We start from the raw sequence: 18,695 nt of genomic DNA, 5'->3' as shown, positions 1-18,695 counted from the left end.
TTTATTTTTTTTTTTGCAAATAATAATTGACTTAGAATTTCATGGCAGCAACATGTGCCAAAGTAGTTGGGAAAGGGCATGTTCACCACTGTGTTACATGGCCTTTCCTTTTAACAACACTCAGTAAACGTTTGGGAACTGAGGAGACACACTTTTTAAGCTTCTCAGGTGGAATTCTTTCCCATTCTTGCTTGATGTACAGCTTAAGTTGTTCAACAGTCCGGGGGTCTCCGTTGTGGTATTTTAGGCTTCATAATGCGCCACACATTTTCAATGGGAGACAGGTCTGGACTACAGGCAGGCCAGTCTAGTACCCGCACTCTTTTACTATGAAGCCACGTTGATGTAACACGTGGCTTGGCATTGTCTTGCTGAAATAAGCAGGGGCGTCCATGGTAACGTTGCTTGGATGGCAACATATGTTGCTCCAAAACCTGTATGTACCTTTCAGCATGAATGGTGCCTTCACAGATGTGTAAGTTACCCATGTCTTGGGCACTAATGCACCCCTATACCATCACAGATGCTGGCTTTTCAACTTTGCGCCTATAACAATCCGGATGGTTCTTTTCCTCTTTGGTCCGGAGGACATGACGTCCACAGTTTCCAAAAACAATTTGAAATGTGGACTCGTAAGACCACAGAACACTTTTCCACTTTGTATGAGTCCATTTTAGATGAGCTCAGGCCCAGCGAAGCCGACGGCGTTTTTGGGTGTTGTTGATAAACGGTTTTCGCCTTGCATAGGAGAGTTTTAACTTGCACTTACAGATGTAGCGACCAACTGTAGTTACTGACAGTGGGTTTCTGAAGTGTTCCTGAGCCCATGTGGTGATATCCTTTACACACTGATGTCGCTTGTTGATGCAATACAGCCTGAGGGATCAAAGATCACGGGCGTAGCTGCTTACGTGCAGTGATTTCTCCAGATTCTCTGAACCCTTTGATGATATTACAGACCGTAGATGGTGAAATCCCTAAATTCCTTGCAATAGCTGGTTGAGAAAGGTTTTTCTTAAACTGTTCAACAATTTTCTCACACATTTGTTGACAAAGTGGTGACCCTCGCCACATCCTTGTTTGTGAATGACTGAGCATTTCATGGAATCTACTTGTATACCCAATCATGGCACCCTCCAGTTTCCAATTTGCCTGTTCACCTGTGGGATGTTCCAAATAAGTGTTTGATGAGCATTCCTCAACTTTATCAGTATTTATTGCCACCTTTCCCAACTTCTTTGTCACGTGTTGCTGGCATCAAATTCTAAAGTTAATGATTATTTGCAAAATTTTTTTTTTTTTATCAGTTTGAACATAAAATATGTTGTCTTTGTAGCATATTCAACTGAATATGGGTTGTAAATGATTTGCAAATCATTGTATTTCGTTTATATTTACATCTAAGACAATTTCCCAACTCGTATAGAAACGGGGTTTGTATGTGTATGTATATATATATATATATATATATATATATATATATATATATATATATATATGTATATATATATATATATATATATATATATATATGTATATATATATATATATATATATATATATGTACATCTAAGACAATTTCCCAACTCGTATAGAAACGGGGTTTGTATGTGTATGTATATATATATATATATATATATATATATATATATATATATATATATATATATATGTATATATATATATATATATATATATATATATATATGTATATATATATATATATATATATATATATGTATATATATATATATATATATATATGTATATGTGTATATATATGTATTTGTATATGTATGTATATATATATGTGTATATGTATAATTGTATATGTATATGCATCTATATATGTGTATATATGTAAATGTATGTATCTATATGCATATACGGTATGTACTAGGGTTGTACGGTATACCGGTATTAGTATAGTATCGCGATACAAATTTATCATATTCGGTACTATACCGCCTCTAAAAAGTACCGGTCCTCCACCACTCGCCCCCCCCCCGTCGTCGTCACATAGTGACATTGCTGATTTACGAGCAGAGGATCTACAAGCAGAGGATATTGTTCGGCAACGCACAATCACGGAGTACTTACAAACGTACAAGCAGACTATGTGTGTAGCAGTGTTGGGACTAACGCGTTACAAAGTAACGCGTTACTGTAACGCCGTTAGTTTTGGCGGTAACTAGTAATCTAACGCGTTATTTTTTTTAATTCAGTAATTTAGTTACCGTTACTACATGATGCGTTACTGCGTTATTTTACGTTACTTTTGATGTAGTATCGGCTAGAAACAGAAGTTCTTCTGAATCTTCCTCTGTCACAAGCCGGAGAGAAGAAAAGAGGCGCGGTCTATGTGTGTGTGAGTGTGGGTGTGGGGAGGCACACACGTGAAACAAAAAAAAAAAGTTGTTGGCACATTCAGTCCACACACAGCGTGGTCATGGCGAGCGGAGTAACGGAGGAGCTTGAACGCCCCCGCCATTGAATCGGTGTGTTTATAAGTGCAGACTCGGTTGTGCAAAACGAGGGTTTTAAACACATGCTGAACGTGCTTGAGCCATGTTACGACATCCCGTCGCGCACCCACTTCAGCAATAAGATTGTGCCAGATCTTTATGAGCAGGAGAAGAAAAAAGTTGTGGATGAACTATCCCGAGCATCATCTGTTGCGCTCATGACAGACGGCTGGACGTCCAGCGGAACTATAAGCGCTCACTTCATCACAGCAGACTGGGAGATGAGAAGACACGCCCCCTCTACGAGAGTCACCTTGCGCAGGTACTGACACAAGCAGTGGAGGAATGGAATATAAAGATATCCCAGTCACACGTGATAATGCCAAAAATCAAATAATTACAGAGAATGAGGCAGGACTGGGACCACAGATAGGTGCTTTGCACATGTAGTGAATTTGGCATCACAGAAGGGAATCTCAGTCAATAGGATGGAGTGCCTCTTTGGGAGGATCAGGAAGCACAACAGCTGCTCATGTGCTTAAGACAAAGCAAGAAATGCTAAAGCTGCCTGCTCATACATGATGTCCCAACGAGGTGGAACTCCACTTATGATATGTTGGAGCAGCAGGCAGCTATATACTCTGCATTGACCCACAACACCCTGAAGACAAATGTCACCCTGTCTGATGATGATGTGAGAGTGGCAGATGAGGTCCTCTAGGTGCTTAAACCCCTCAAAAGTGTTCCATCTCTACTGAGCACTGAAACTTCACCATCTGTGTCAATGATCCTGCCACTGAAAACAAGTATTCTACAATCCATGGCTCCAAGTGTGGAAGACAGCAGCATCACTCCAGATGTCAGGCTTTATTTCACTACCTATGTTTCAAGGAAGATGATGTTTCTTCTTATGTTGCACTTAAACTTGTTTTTTATTAATGGTCATTGGTCCAAGTTTAAAGAAAGGAGGAATGCCTTTTTATGTTGCACTGATTTTCATTAATTATGTTAAAAGGAAAATAAAAATGCATGTCAAGTTGATCAACAGATTGTATTATTCTCCAGTGCAATAACAGTACTGAAATGAAGGCAAAAAGGGCATTAATGGGAGCTTTAAAAAAAAAAGAAGAAAAAAAGAAGTAACTAAATAGTTACTTTTCACAGTAACGCATTACTTTTTGGTGTAAGTAACTGAGTTAGTAACTGAGTTACTTTTGAAATAAAGTAACTAGTAACTGTAACTAGTTACTGGTTTTCAGTAACTAACCCAACACTGGTGTGTAGACAGAAAAGGGAGAACGGACGCATTTTGGTCTAAAAACTAAAGATAACGGTGAAGTTTTAACACTGAAACGCCCTCAGGAAGAGGTGCTTTAAGACATGGCTAGCTAGTTAGCGGCTAATGTCCAGCCGCAGTCGGCAGTGTTGGAGTCACTTCTAAATCACTAATCCTTGCCTCCATGGCGACAAATAAAGTAAGTTTCTTACAAGTATCATCCCTGTAGGACGAGGAATAGCTAAATATGCTTCACTACACACCGTAGTTCACCAGCATCACTGCTAATGATGCTGTACTGAATGTAAACAAACACCATTGGTGGATCTACACCTAACATCAACTGTAATGATACCTAGTCGATACTACTATGATTAAATCGATATTTTTTAGCAACACAAAATCTTTTTTAGTTTTTTTTCAAGTTCATATTATGCTTATAAACTCAGGAAATACGTCCCTGGACACATGAGGATCTTGAATATGACCAATGTATGATCCTGTAACAACTTGGTATCGGATTGATACCCAAATTTGTGGTATCATCCAAAACTAATATAAAGTATCAAACAACAGAAGAATAAGTGATTGTTACATTTTAACAAAAGTGTAGAAAGAACATGTTAAAAGAGAAAGTAAGCAGATATTAACGGTAAATGAACAAGTAGATTAATCATAAATTTTTTACCACCTGTCCTTAATAATATTGACAAAATAATAGAATGCTAAATGACACAATATGTTACTGCATATGTCAGCAGCTAAATTAGGAGCATTTGTTCGCTTCCTTACTAATAAAAGACAAGTTGTCTTGTATGTTCACTATTTTATTGAAGGACCAACTTCCAATAAGAAACTTATCCAATGTATCATAAGATTTTTTGTTAAAATAAAGCCAATAATACAATTTTTTTGTGGTCCCCTTTATATGGAAAAGTATCGAAATACATTTTGGTACCGGTACCGGTACCAAAATATTGGTATCGGGACAACACTAAAATCCACTGAAGAGCAGGGAAACCTGCGAAACAGGATTGTAGGGATGAAATAGCCTCTAGGTTTTTTCCTGACCAAACGTATATACAGTATATGTATATGTATATGTATATGTATATGTACAGTATATGTATATGTATATGTATGTATATATATATATATTAGAGATGTCTGATAATATTGGACTGGCGATATTATCGGCCGATAAATGCTTTAAAATGTAATATCAGAAATTATTGGTATCGGTTTCAAAAAGTAAAATGTATGACTTTTAAAACGCTGCTGTGTTCACGGACATAAGGAGAAGTACAGAATGCCAATACAACTTAAAGGCACTGCCTTTGCGTGCCGGCCCAGTCACATATTATCTGCGGTTTTTCACACACACAAGTCATACTTGGTCAACAGCCATACAGGTAACACTGAGGGTGGTATAAAACAACTTTAACACTGATACAAATATGCGCCACACTGTGAACCCACACCAAACAAGAATGACAAACACATTTCGGGAGAACATCCGCACCGTAACATAACATAAACACAACAGAACGAATACCCAGAACCTCTTGCAGCACTAACTCTTCTGGGACGCTACAATATACACCCCCCCCCACCCCCCACACACACACCTCAACCCCGCCCGCCCTTCCCCCCCTTCCCAACCCCGCCCACCTCAACCTCCTCATGCTCTCTCAGGGAGAGCATGTCCCAAATTCCAAGCTGCTGTTTTGAGGCATGTTAAAAAAAAATTGCACTTTGTGTCTTCAATAATAAGTATGACAGTGAAATGTTGGCATTTTTTCCCATAACTTGAGTTGATTTATTTTGGAATACCTTGTTACATTGTTTAATGCATCCAGCGGGGCATCATAACAAAATTAAGCATAATAATGTGTTAATTCCACGACCGTATATATCGGTATTGGTTGATATCGGAATCGGTAATTAAGAGTTGGACAATATCAGAAATTTCGGATATCGGCAAAAAAGCCATTATCGGACATCTCTAATATATATATATATATATATATATATATATGCGGTGAGGTTCATGGCTGGTGAGGCACTGACTTCATCACAGTCAGATTTACAAACATATGAACCCTAAAGAGTATCTTATTTACCAGTAGTTAACGGGTTATGTTTAAAAGCTCATACCAGCATTCTTCCCTGCTTGGCACTCAACATCAAGTGTTGGAATTGGGGGTTAAATCACCAAAAATGATTCCCGGGCGTGGCGCCGCTGCTGCCCACTGCTCCCCTCACCTCCCAGGGGGTGATCAAGGGGATGGGTCAAATGCAGAGGACAAATTTCACCACACCTAGTGTGTGTGACAATCATTGCTACTTTAACTTGACTTTAACTTTACACATACAAACTGTAGCACACAAAAAAGCACATTTAATAAAAAAAACGTTATTATGGTCTTACCTTTACTTATAAATGAAGTCCATGCGCCGCTGTTGTGCCGGATAATGCACCCCCGACATAGAATGCACCACCTGACGGGAGTGTTGTATCAACTAAAGCCCACACTTAAAGTTTCCACGTGCAAGATTGAATCTATTTAAAAAAGTTATTTAATAAGAAGCCAAAAAGTGCAAAAAGAATAATGTTCGTGTTGGAGGAGTTGTGAATTAATGAAATATGAAATCCGTGCTGCAGTCAGCAGGTATATCTAATGTTGTGGCCCAGCAGCGACTGCAGCACGGATTTCATATTTCAGTCATTCACAACTCCTCCAACACCTCTGTTTGCTGAATGTATAGATCAAATACAAATCTGACAAATAGGTATGAGTTTGGACAACTACACGCACACGTCAAGAAATGCAGTGTACCTTGCATCGAGGATGCCCTCGTACTCTGCCAGCTGTCGCATGAAACTTGCGTTCGGTCGTGTGATGCTCCTCTTTTCCTTGACAAAGTTGTATGCCTTCTCTAGCGACCAGCCGAACTCTTTCATTGCATAAGCAATGACTGTAGAGGCGGATCGGCTGATGCCCATCCTTGCTGCAGTCTGTAGGTGTACCTAATGTTGTGGCCCAGCAGTCATTCACAACTCCTCCAACACTAACATTATTGTTTTTGCACTTTTTGGCTTCTTATTAAATAACTTTTTTTAAATAGATTCAATCTTGCACGTGGAAACTTTAAGTGTGGGCTTTAGTTGATATAACACTCCAGTCAGGAGATGCATTCTACGGCGGGGGTGCATTATCCGGCACAACTCTACCACCAGGAGGCGGGATTACTGCGTGCCTCACACAGTGCGTCTTTGCAGCCGTTTTATGATTGCTCAGCACAAGAAATATGTTACACACATACAGTTGTTGACAAACTACACTGTACATTATATACCTCAGCTAACTAAACTATGGAAATGTAGAATATAATTCATATAGCAATACGGTCTCACTGCACAGCAGGCCAGCAGTTAGCCGAGTCATTGCGCAATCCATGGTGAGGCTCAACTCAGTGACGTGCCTCAACTGGCTGCTGATCACCGCAAGTCTCTTCTCAGTATTTGAACGGCAAATGTGAAAATTCAGCGATTTTGAATAAAAATAATCTAAAACTGGTGAAGTTAAATGGAAAATAACTTTATAGTATAATCACTGGATACATATAACAATTTAATGCATTTTTTTTCTTTTTACATTTTTTTTCTTTCCATTATGGCACGTGAGGCCCCGCCTCACCTGCCTCCCCTGACTGCACGTCACTGATATATATATATATATATATATATATACTCCTCTCTGAGCTGCCACCTTAACGTGGTAGAGGAGTTAGCGTGTCCCAATGATCCTAGGAGCTATGTTGTCCGGGGGCTTTCATGCCCCCTGGTAGGGTCTCCCAAGACAAACAGGTCCTAGGTGAGGGATCAGACAAAGAGCAGCTCGAAGACTTCTATGGGAATGAAACAGCAAGGATTCCGATTTCCCTCGCCCGGTTGCGGGTCACCGGGGCCCCCCTCTGGAGCCAGGCCCGGAGTTGGGGCACGATGGCGAGCGCCTGGTGGCCGGGCCTGTCCCCATGGGGCCCGGCCGGGCACAGCCCGAAGAGGCAACGTGGGTCCCCCCTCCAATGGGCTCACCACTCATGGGAGGGGCCATAGAGGTCGGGTGCAGTGTGAGCTGGGCGGCAGCCGAAGGCAGGACACTTGGCGGTCCGATCCTCGGCTACATAAGCTAGCTCTTGGGACGTGGAACGTCACCTCGCTGGGGGGGAAGGAGCCTGAGCTAGTGCGCGAGGTAGAGAAGTTCCGGCTGGATATAGTCGGACTCACCTCGACGCACAGCAAGGGCTCTGGAACCAGTTCTCTCGAGAGGGGCTGGACTCTCTTCCACACTGGCGTTGCACGCAGTGAGAGGCGACGAGCTGGGGTAGCAATTCTTGTTGCCCCCCGGCTCAAAGCCTGCACGTTGGAGTTCAACCCAGTGGACGAGAGGGTAGCCTCCCTCCGCCTTCGGGTGGGGGGACGGGTCCTGACTGTTGTTTGTGCTTACGCACCAAACAGCAGTTCAGAGTACCCACCCTTTTTGGATACACTCGAGGGAGTACTGGAAAGTGCTCCCCCGGGTGATTCCCTTGTCCTACTGGGTGACTTCAACGCTCATGTTGGCAACGACAGTGAAACCTGGAGAGGCGTGATTGGGAAGAATGGCCGCCCGGATCTGAACCCGAGTGGTGTTTTGTTATTGGACTTTTGTGCTCGTCACAGATTGTCCATAACAAACACCATGTTCAAGCATAAGGGTGTCCATATGTGCACTTGGCACCAGGACACCCTAGGCCGCAGTTCCATGATCGACTTTGTAGTTGTGTCATCGGATTTGCGGCCTCATGTTTTGGACACTCGGGTGAAGAGAGGGGCGGAGCTTTCTACCGATCACCACCTGGTGGGGAGTTGGCTGCGATGGTGGGGGACGATGCCGGACAGACCTGGCAGGCCCAAACGCATTGTGAGGGTCTGCTGGGAACGTCTGGCAGAGTCTCCTGTCAGAGAGAGTTTCAATTCCCACCTCCGGAAGAACTTTGAACATGTCACGAGGGAGGTGCTGGACATTGAGTCCGAGTGGACCATGTTCCGCGCCTCTATTGTCGAGGCGGCTGATTGGAGCTGTGGCCGCAAGGTGGTTGGTGCCTGTCGTGGCGGTAATCCTAGAACCCGTTGGTGGACACCGGCGGTGAGGGATGCCGTCAAGCTGAAGAAGGAGTCTTATCGTGTTCTTTTGGCTCATAGGACTCCGGAGGCAGCGGACAGGTACCGACAGGCCAAGCGGTGTGCGGCTTCAGCAGTCGCGGAGGCAAAAACTCGGACATGGGAGGAGTTCGGCGAGGCCATGGAAAACGACTTCCGGACGGCTTCGAAGCGATTCTGGACCACCATCCGCCGCCTCAGGAAGGGGAAGCAGTGCACTGTCAACACCGTGTATGGTGCGGATGGTGTTCTGCTGACCTCGACTGCGGATGTTGTGGATCGGTGGAGGGAATACTTCGAAGACCTCCTCAATCCCACCGACACGTCTTCCTATGAGGAAGCAGTGCCTGGGGAATCTGTGGTGGGCTCTTCTATTTCTGGGGCTGAGGTTGCTGAGGTAGTTAAAAAGCGCCTCGGTGGCAAGGCCCCGGGGGTGGATGAGATCCGCCCGGAGTTCCTTAAGGCTCTGGATGCTGTGGGGCTGTCTTGGTTGACAAGACTCTGCAGCATCGCGTGGACATCGGGGGCGGTACCTCTGGATTGGCAGACCGGGGTGGTGGTTCCTCTCTTTAAGAAGGGGAACCGGAGGGTGTGTTCCAACTATCGTGGGATCACACTCCTCAGCCTTCCCGGTAAAGTCTATTCAGGTGTACTGGAGAGGAGGCTACGCCGGATAGTCAAACCTCGGATTCAGGAGGAACAGTGTGGTTTTCGTCCTGGTCGTGGAACTGTGGACCAGCTCTATACTCTCGGCAGGGTCCTTGAGGGTGCATGGGAGTTTGCCCAACCAGTCTACATGTGCTTTGTGGACTTGGAGAAGGCATTCGACCGTGTCCCTCGGGAGGTCCTGTGGGGAGTGCTCAGAGAGTATGGGGTATCGGACTGTCTGATTGTGGCTGTCCGCTCCCTGTATGATCAGTGTCAGAGCTTGGTCCGCATTGCCGGCAGTAAGTCGGACACGTTTCCAGTGAGGGTTGGACTCCGCCAAGGCTGCCCTTTGTCACCGATTCTGTTCATAACTTTTATGGACAGAATTTCTAGGCGCAGTCAAGGCGTTGAGGGGATCCGGTTTGGTGGCTGCAGGATTAGGTCTCTGCTTTTTGCAGATGATGTGGTCCTGATGGCTTCATCTGGCCAGGATCTTCAGCTCTCACTGGATTGGTTCGCAGCCGAGTGTGAAGCGACTGGGATGAGAATCAGCACCTCCAAGTCCGAGTCCATGGTTCTCGCCCGCAAAAGGGTGAAGTGCCATCTCCGGGTTGGGGAGGAGACCCTGCCCCAAGTGGAGGAGTTCAAGTACCTAGGAGTCTTGTTCACGAGTGAGGGAAAAGTGGATCGTGAGATCGACAGGCGGATCGGTGCGGCATCTTCAGTAATGCGGACGCTGTATCGATCCGTTGTGGTGAAGAAGGAGCTGAGCCGGAAGGCAAAGCTCTCAATTTACCGGTCGATCTACGTTCCCATCCTCACCTATGGTCATGAGCTTTGGGTTATGACCGAAAGGACAAGATCACGGGTACAGGCGGCCGAAATGAGTTTCCTCCGCCGGGTGGCGGGGCTCTCCCTTAGAGATAGGGTGAGAAGCTCTGCCATCCGGGGAGAGCTCAAAGTAAAGCCACTGCTCCTCCACATCGAGAGGAGCCAGATGAGGTGGTTCGGGCATCTGGTCAGGATGCCACCCGAACGCCTCCCTCGGGAGGTGTTTAGGGCACGTCCAACCGGTAGGAGGCCACGGGGAAGACCCAGGACACGTTGGGAAGACTATGTCTCCCGGCTGGCCTGGGAACGCCTCGGGATCCCCCGGGAGGAGCTGGACGAAGTGGCTGGGGAGAGGAAAGTCTGGGCTTCCCTGCTTAAGCTGCTGCCCCCGCGACCCGACCTCGGATAAGCGGAAGAAGATGGATGGATGGATGGATATATATATATATATATATGTATATATATATATACATACATATACACATACATATGTATGTACACTGTATATACAGTATTTCTGCGTAGGGCTTCGCGATCGGTGGGTGGGGGCATTTTGCTTGAAGAAGCACATTAAAATGTAAATTATTGAATGACAAGGCGCTTCATATAATATTTTACCCCAAACGTATCCTGGCCACGTCATGCTCTGTCACTGCTTAGAATATGAAGAAAACATTTCCTCCTTTACTTCCGATGACTCAGTGGCGGACCTCATTAATATTTGCCGTGCAAAAAAAAGATCTTGAGTTTGAATCCTGGTTGTGGTTCAAAATATGTTATGTTTTTTAAAATGTAATTGTTTAATATGCTTAACTTCAGGATATTAATAGAATAGTGGATTGTTACAAAATCCCGTGACAGCAAAAAAAAAAAAGGCAACCTGACCTAGTTTTTCAAACTGGTAAAAAAAAAAAAGAAGCACTTTAAGATGTTCAATATTGTTCAAAATTGTTGCTTACATAAATTAAAGTGTATTTAATTTTGTTGTCTATATATGCATTCAGTAAAACAAAGTTATTGAACTTCTAATTACAGTGCAATGGTAAACAATTATACAGTAATGAGAAATAAGTGTATATCCTTTTAAATGGTTACTTGCACTATTATCATATATTATGATTACATTACATTGTAAACACTGTACAGTTTTTATTGGTTATTTCTTTAGTTTAAGAGCATGATGTAGACAAAAGCTCCGAGTCTGTTTGCATTAAGCCAAATGTTTTTGAAAGTAAATTATTTCATATTGTGTGACATCTTGAGACAGTAATCTTTTGATTGACAGTCTAAAAGTCATATGTTTTCCTTCAGTCCTTATTTTCGCAGGTGTATTCATTTTTACGTATAAAATATAAAAATCGCAAATCGTATCGCACTTTTGGAGAGAAACATTTAATTTAGGTTTTTTTCTCAAAATCTTGCAGCCCTAATATTTATGTGTTCCTAGTGTCTAAATTGTCTCAAAAAGCAATTTTTGATCCCACATTTACAGTATCTCAGGTGTTCTTAACCTTTTGGACCTTGGGGCCCAACCTTTCCAGTACTGAGAGAGCTCTGTACTGGAACTCTCACTCAAATAATCACACGTAATTACTAATCTTACTCTTGATCTTAATCGTGTTCAACAATTCTATCTAACCTACTTACAGTTTAACAACCTTGTCAGATGATATGAAACCATGTGCTTTTATTTATTTAACACATAAACTTTAGACTTAGGTAAAGTTGATTAAAAAAATAAGTACTAATCAAATATACTGCATAAAAAGAGACTCATAAATCACTGACAGAAAGTAGTTTTACAAACAATTACAATGTGCTAAAATAAATAAACTACATTTATAATGAAGAGGTTTCTTGGATACATTTTCAATAAAATTCAAGTGCAAATGAAAATATAGCTTCACCGCTTTAGTCATATTTTTTTGCGCTTCAGAAACTTCTGTATGACTTCAGCTGCAGACTTCTTCTGTATGTTTGATATTGTCATTACTGCCACAAAAGTGTAGTGAGTACTGAGTACCGCTGCGGCCCATACAGACGACAGCTGATAGAACACATATTTGGCGGCTCTTTAGGGGGCGCTCACGTCCCAACAATGGTTAAGAAACACTATCTTAACAAATTAAATTCTTTGTCAACATTTGTGTTTGGGCCACTGCTTTTTTTACAACATGACAACAATAAGTGGAAAACAAACAACAGTGTCACAACAAAAGGTGGGTTGCAATGGTGATGAAATATGATTAATCACAATTTTAAAGTGTAATTAATCAGATTTATTTTACTAATCATTGTTTGACAGCTATAATAATAATTATAATACATGTACAAAACTAAATAATTGTTTTGTGTCTTGTTATTACTATCAAGATTTCAGCCTTATTGCCTATTTAAAAAAATTAAAAAGTTTGGAATTTGGACACCTTTGATGTTTGTAAACATATTTCATGGTTTTTAACCCTTAAACATAGAATTTGTGTGCATTTCAAACTTAAACTTAAAAGAAACATTTGTTTTAAGTGGAACAAATATTTTAATTCAACATTTTTACAGCAGTTTTTGGGAAGCTGGCATTTTTTGTTTTCTTTTTTATAGCAATGCATGGAAATTAATGTTGCAACGAATCATTGAGCTGTATCAAGCCTTAACTACAATAATAAACATACTTTAAAAAATTAACTTAAAACATTTGTATGCACGTTGAACATTTCAAAGAATTACTGTAGTATATCAGAATGTGGCGTTAAATTATGGAATGGATGAAGCCAGTGGTTCTCAACCTTTTTTCACCAAGTACCACCTCCGAAAACGCTTAACTCTACAATAATGACCAACATTGAAATACAATTGCGTAGTAAGCCTAAGTATTCATTAAAAAAGGCAAATGTTTTATTCAACAAGTATATTCAATATGGTGTCCTCTGTAACATTACTCACAGTTTGAACTGTAACACTGTGTTTTAATTGTTTTAATATTTTGTGATTGTTTGATGCACTCGTCCACCACTACCACAGTTTAAGCATGACTTGATTAAGCAAAGAAAAACATTTTTTCTTAAAATTATTATAAAAAAAGTTACAAATGTTTCAAATGTTCCAATTGTTTAAAAATTTCCAATTGTTTAAAAATTTCCAAAGGTTAAAATGTTTTAAAATACTTAATTTTTTTTAATTTTTTTTTTTTATACATTTGTAAAATGTTTCAAATGTTTAACATGTTTAAAATGTTCTAATGTTTAAAATGTTAAAATGTTTTAAAATGCTTAAGATTTTTTAAACTGTTTTAAAAAGTTCATAATGTTTAAAATGCTTAACAAATGTTCATAATGTTCCAAATGTAAAATTTTTTAAAAAATGCTTAAAATGTTGAACATGTTTAAAATGCTTAAACATCTTTAAAATGTTAAAAATGGTTAAAATGTAAAAACAAATGTTAAAAATGTACGAATGATCCAGTTGAACAAACTGTTCAAACTCAAAGTGTTTACAAAGTACAAGGAAAAAGAATCCTGATGAGCATTTTGAATTATTGATAAATGAGTGTAGCTGAGATAGGCTCCAGCGCCCCCCGCGACCCCAAAGGGAATAAGCGGTAGAAAATGGATGGATGGATGGAGTTATAATCTATCATCTATTACATATTCAGTAAATTATGTGAACTATCCATCCATCCATCCATTTTCTACCGCTTATTTCCTTCGGGGTCGCAGGGGGCGCTGGAGCCTATCTCAGCTACAATTGGGCGGAAGGCGGGGTACACCCTGGACAAGTCGCTACCTCATCGCAGGGCCAACACAGATAGACAGACAACATTCACACTCACATTCACACACTAGGGCCAATTTTAGTGTTGCCATCAACCTATCCCCAGGTGCATGTTTTTGGAGGTGGGAGGAAGCCGGAGTACCCGGAGGGAACCCACGCAGTCAAGGGGAGAACATGCAAACTCCACACAGAAGGATTGAACCCCAGACTACTCAGCAGCTTCGTATTGTGAGGCAGACGCACTAACCCCTCTGCCATCGTGCTGCCCTTATGTGAACTACAGCCTACTAATTATCTACTCATGTAAACGTATTCACATGAATACATGTATATATTTATTTATTCATTCAGTTGCCTAATTATGGTACAGATTGAAACAGGAAGTGAACAAATGTCTTATGAATTGCGTGCATCCAAATGAAAAAAATGGTTGGAAATAAGTAAGATACGCTTCATCCTTCTCCTTTTCGAACATGTTGGATTGTGAAACTAAATATGTGATGTACGATATTTCAACTGTATGTATGTTCATAAATTAAATTCACTAACGGAAATGTATTTTATGCAATTTGTATTATTTTTAGATCTTTATTGATATTTTCTGTCACTAGCCATAAATGTGTGACTAAAGTGTATTGATCTGTTAAAGGGGTCCTATTAGGCAAAACCAACTTTTCTTACCTATTGGTACCCGATTTGGTATTTTTGGGATCTGCATAAGTCCTGAAAGTGTGAAAACAAACCATGGAGGCATTGTGGAAATATTTGTAAAACAATCTTGCCTTCTTTTATACTTCCACAAAACGACTCGTTTAGAATTTGCCCAGATTGTGATGGTATTCCCAGGTGTGACACTAGAGGATTATCTATAAATGGTATACATTTACCCAAAGTGCTTTGCGCGAGTCTGCCATTGTAGTCTGACAATTGAGTCAATAATGTCCTTCTTTTTCTCTATCCTCTTGTTGTGGGGTGGACTGGCTCGTACATGCACATGCATCCTCCTCTGTTGCCATTTGTAATACAAAGTAGCGTATAGTTCTAATTTATATCTGTCAGTAGATCCGCTATGGAAGCGCTAAAAACTACAAAAAAGATGAAGACATAGTCGAAGTGGAGGCCCACAAAATGGCGAATCCTGAAGAGACGGCCAGAAAGCGGCTTGAAGATCTATGCAACATTTTGACCAAAGAACCGCCATTACAAGTTTTGTGGACCAGTGGTTCTTAAGATTTTTGACCTCAGGGCCCATTTTCCTCTACAGAGGGGGTCGGGACCCACTCATATATTGACACTGAATTAGGAATCTTGATTTTAATTGTAGTCAATAATGATATCTAACCTACTTACAGTTTATAACCTTGTCAAATTATATTTAAAAAAGCATGTGGTAGTCACAAATATTATTACTAAGGCTTAGATCAGGCTGCTTACAAAAATAAATGTGTTGCAATAGAAGGGGCTCATAAAAAACGATGAAAAATAAATGTTCACACAATTACGCAGTGACAAAATACCTTCTAACTGTAAATAACAATACATATTTTTTTTCAAATAAACTGCCAATAAAATTTAAGTGCAAATCAAATTTAGTCATAACTTTTGTGCTTTAGCTCCAGACTTCTTCTGTTTGACATCTTCACTACTGCCACAAGTGGTGGGAAAGTGCTGCTGACAAACAGATATTTATTTGGTGGTTATGAATGATGTAGACCAGTGGTCCCCAACCACCAGGCTGCGGCCCGGTACCGGTCCGTGGTTCGATTAGTACCGGGCCGCACAAGAAATTTAAAAAAAAATAAATAATAATAATAATATTTATTTTATTTTATTAAATCAACATAAAAAATACAAGATACACTTACGATTAGTGCAGCAACCCAAAAAACCTCCCTCCCCCATTTACACTCATTCACACTCATTCGCACAAAAGGGTTGTTTCTTTCTGTTATTAATATTTCTGGTTCCTACATTATATATCAATATAGATCAATACAGTCTGCAGGGATACAGTCCGTAAGCACACATGATTGTATTTCTTTATGACAAAAAAACAAAAAACATACCCCCCGGTCCGTGGGACAAATTTTCAAGCGTTGACTGGTCCGCAGCTACAAAAAGGTTGGGGACCACTGATGTAGACCACAAGAAAGTGTTTTAAATGTAGAAAAGAAATCATCACATGACTCGTTGAAGGGTTAACAACTGGGGGGGACGAACGATCGCAGTGATGATACAGTTTCGTCTTTGCAACGCGACGTCGCTAACTAATGTCCTGCCATGCACATTACAGCATTGTTCATTTGACGACTTTTACATGAACCCCGCTGTTTTTACTAAGACTTGTTTTGAACCCAAGTCTTTCACGGCTCACTCGGAGGTGCAACAATTGGCGGACGAATGAAGAGCTAAAGTCTGAATGTAACTCGTTAGGAGGATATTGCAGAGAGACCCCCTGCCTATACCGCTCATCTATCTTACACACACACACACACACACACACACACACACACACACACACACACACACACACACTAGTTATTCAGTGTATCATGGCAGCTTCCTCTTCCTGCTGCAAATCTTTTCATGCGTTTGAACGCGGCCGTGTTTGCAGAGGGAGATGATGCCTGCTGCTATTTCCCTCGCTTCTCTCTCTCTCTCTCTGTCTCTCTGTCTGTCTCTCTCTCTCTCTCTCTCTCTCTCGCTCTCTCCCCCTCCACACTCCTTTTATTTTTCAGGGAGGAAGAGGAGGTTGCATCTCCCAATCATCAGCGCTCAATGCCGGCTGCGGTGTCTCGTTCGCTCTTCTTCTTCTGTGCTTAAAAGTCGTCAAGCGATTGATTTCCTGCCCAAGGAGGCTTCTTATTTATTTCTGGTTGTATTTCGAGTGGCTTGCAGAGAGTTGGGCTTCAGGCTCACGTGAGCGTCGCCGGAGCATCCTCATGTGTTCAGACTTTTTCTTCTCGGGTTGAAGTCATGCCAGACATGAGCGTGTGTCCTCCGCGGCTCGCTGGCACTTCCCGCCGACGTCCGTCCACCTACCCCCGGACGCCTCTGACCGTCCTCTCCCTCTTCTTCCTCCTCCTCCTATGGCCGCGGCCGTGCGCAGGCAAGAAGAAGCTGTACATCGGCGCTCTGTTCCCCATGAGCGGAGGCTGGCCGGGCGGACAGGCGTGCATGCCCTCCGCGCAGATGGCTCTGGACGTGGTCAACAACCGGAGCGACATCCTACCGGACTACGAGCTGGAGCTCATCCACTACGACAGCATGGTGAGTCCGAAACTGTGTTGTCATGGTTATTCAACTGTTTTATTAATGTACGTCTAATATTGGGTACCACCATTAGGTCAACCTGCAATCTAATAGGGCTGTGAATCCTTGGGTACCACACGATTCGATTTCATTCTTGGGGGTAACGATTCGATTCAGAATCAATGCTCGATTCCACATCTATACTTTTTTAATAACATTGGATGCCAGTTCTATGATTAACTCCATAAAATAGATAAACAGCTCTGATAAATTTCTATATTACTTATAAAAAAACTGGTTTTGTTTAATAAAAATGTACCCAAACATTCAATAAAGTCAAATACAAATAAGGCAACAATCCAACACTAATATTTTCTAAAGTCAATCTGTACAGCAGATATGGACATCTACATCAACAATATGATTTGCCTGAGTGGCTGGACAGGACAAATAAAAAAAAATGTAATAACAATAAAAAATAGATTTTTGATTTCTTTGAATCGATTAAGAATTGTTGCAAATAAGAATCGCGATTAAACTGAAAATCAAAAAATTTTTTGACACCCCTAGAATCTTATATAAGATACGTTGCAAAGATGCTCACTTTTAAAAAAAACAATATCCATCCATCTATTTGCTACCGCTTGTCCATTTTTGGGGTCGTGGGGGGTGCTGGAGCCCATCTCAGTTGTACATGAGCGGTAGGCGGGGTACACCCTGGACAAGTCGCCACCTCATCACAGGGCCAACACGGATAGACAGACAACATTCACACTCACATTCACACACTAGGGTCAATTTAGTGTTGCCAATCAAGCTATCCCCAGGTGCATGTCTTTGGAGGTGGGAGGAAGCCGGAGTAACCAGAGGGAACCCACGCAGTCCCAGGGAGAACATGCAAACTCCACACATGAGATATTAGACTTAGACTTAGACTTAGACTTCCTTTTTATTGTCATTCAAATTTGAACTTTACAGCACAGATAAGAACGAAATTTCGTTACATAAGCTCATGGTAGTGCAGGATAAAAAAGCAATAAGGTGCATATATAAATAAATAAATATATAAATAATATATAAATATATATATATATATAAAATAAATAAATATATATAAATATATATATATATATATCCTCCCCAAACCTATACTATTTGTTTGTGCTGCAAACATTGTTTGTACTATTAGAGGGACAAGCGGTAGAAAATGTATGGATGGATGTAGTTTTTCAGTTATTAACGTGCAATT

The 18,695-nt window shown here is 41.3% G+C and overlaps 1 protein-coding gene across 9 annotated transcripts in view; it reads left to right on the top strand.

The window, feature by feature from the left end:
- The window catches only part of gabbr1a (gamma-aminobutyric acid (GABA) B receptor, 1a), a 204,737-nt gene that overhangs the window by 48,120 nt on the left and 137,922 nt on the right, over positions 1-18,695 (top strand). For all 9 annotated transcript variants that reach the window (XM_061955983.1, XM_061955960.1, XM_061955976.1 and 6 more), the window contains one exon: positions 17,304-17,464. In XM_061955983.1, coding sequence (XP_061811967.1) covers positions 17,304-17,464 — 161 coding nt within the window. The remainder of the gene's footprint in view (positions 1-17,303; positions 17,465-18,695) is intronic.

This window comes from Nerophis lumbriciformis, linkage group LG04, assembly GCF_033978685.3.
Source record: "Nerophis lumbriciformis linkage group LG04, RoL_Nlum_v2.1, whole genome shotgun sequence".
In the NCBI taxonomy this organism is placed as follows: Eukaryota; Metazoa; Chordata; class Actinopteri; order Syngnathiformes; family Syngnathidae; genus Nerophis; species Nerophis lumbriciformis.
Note: the sequence above shows the minus strand (reverse complement) of the source record. Positions and strands in the feature narration are given on the sequence as shown.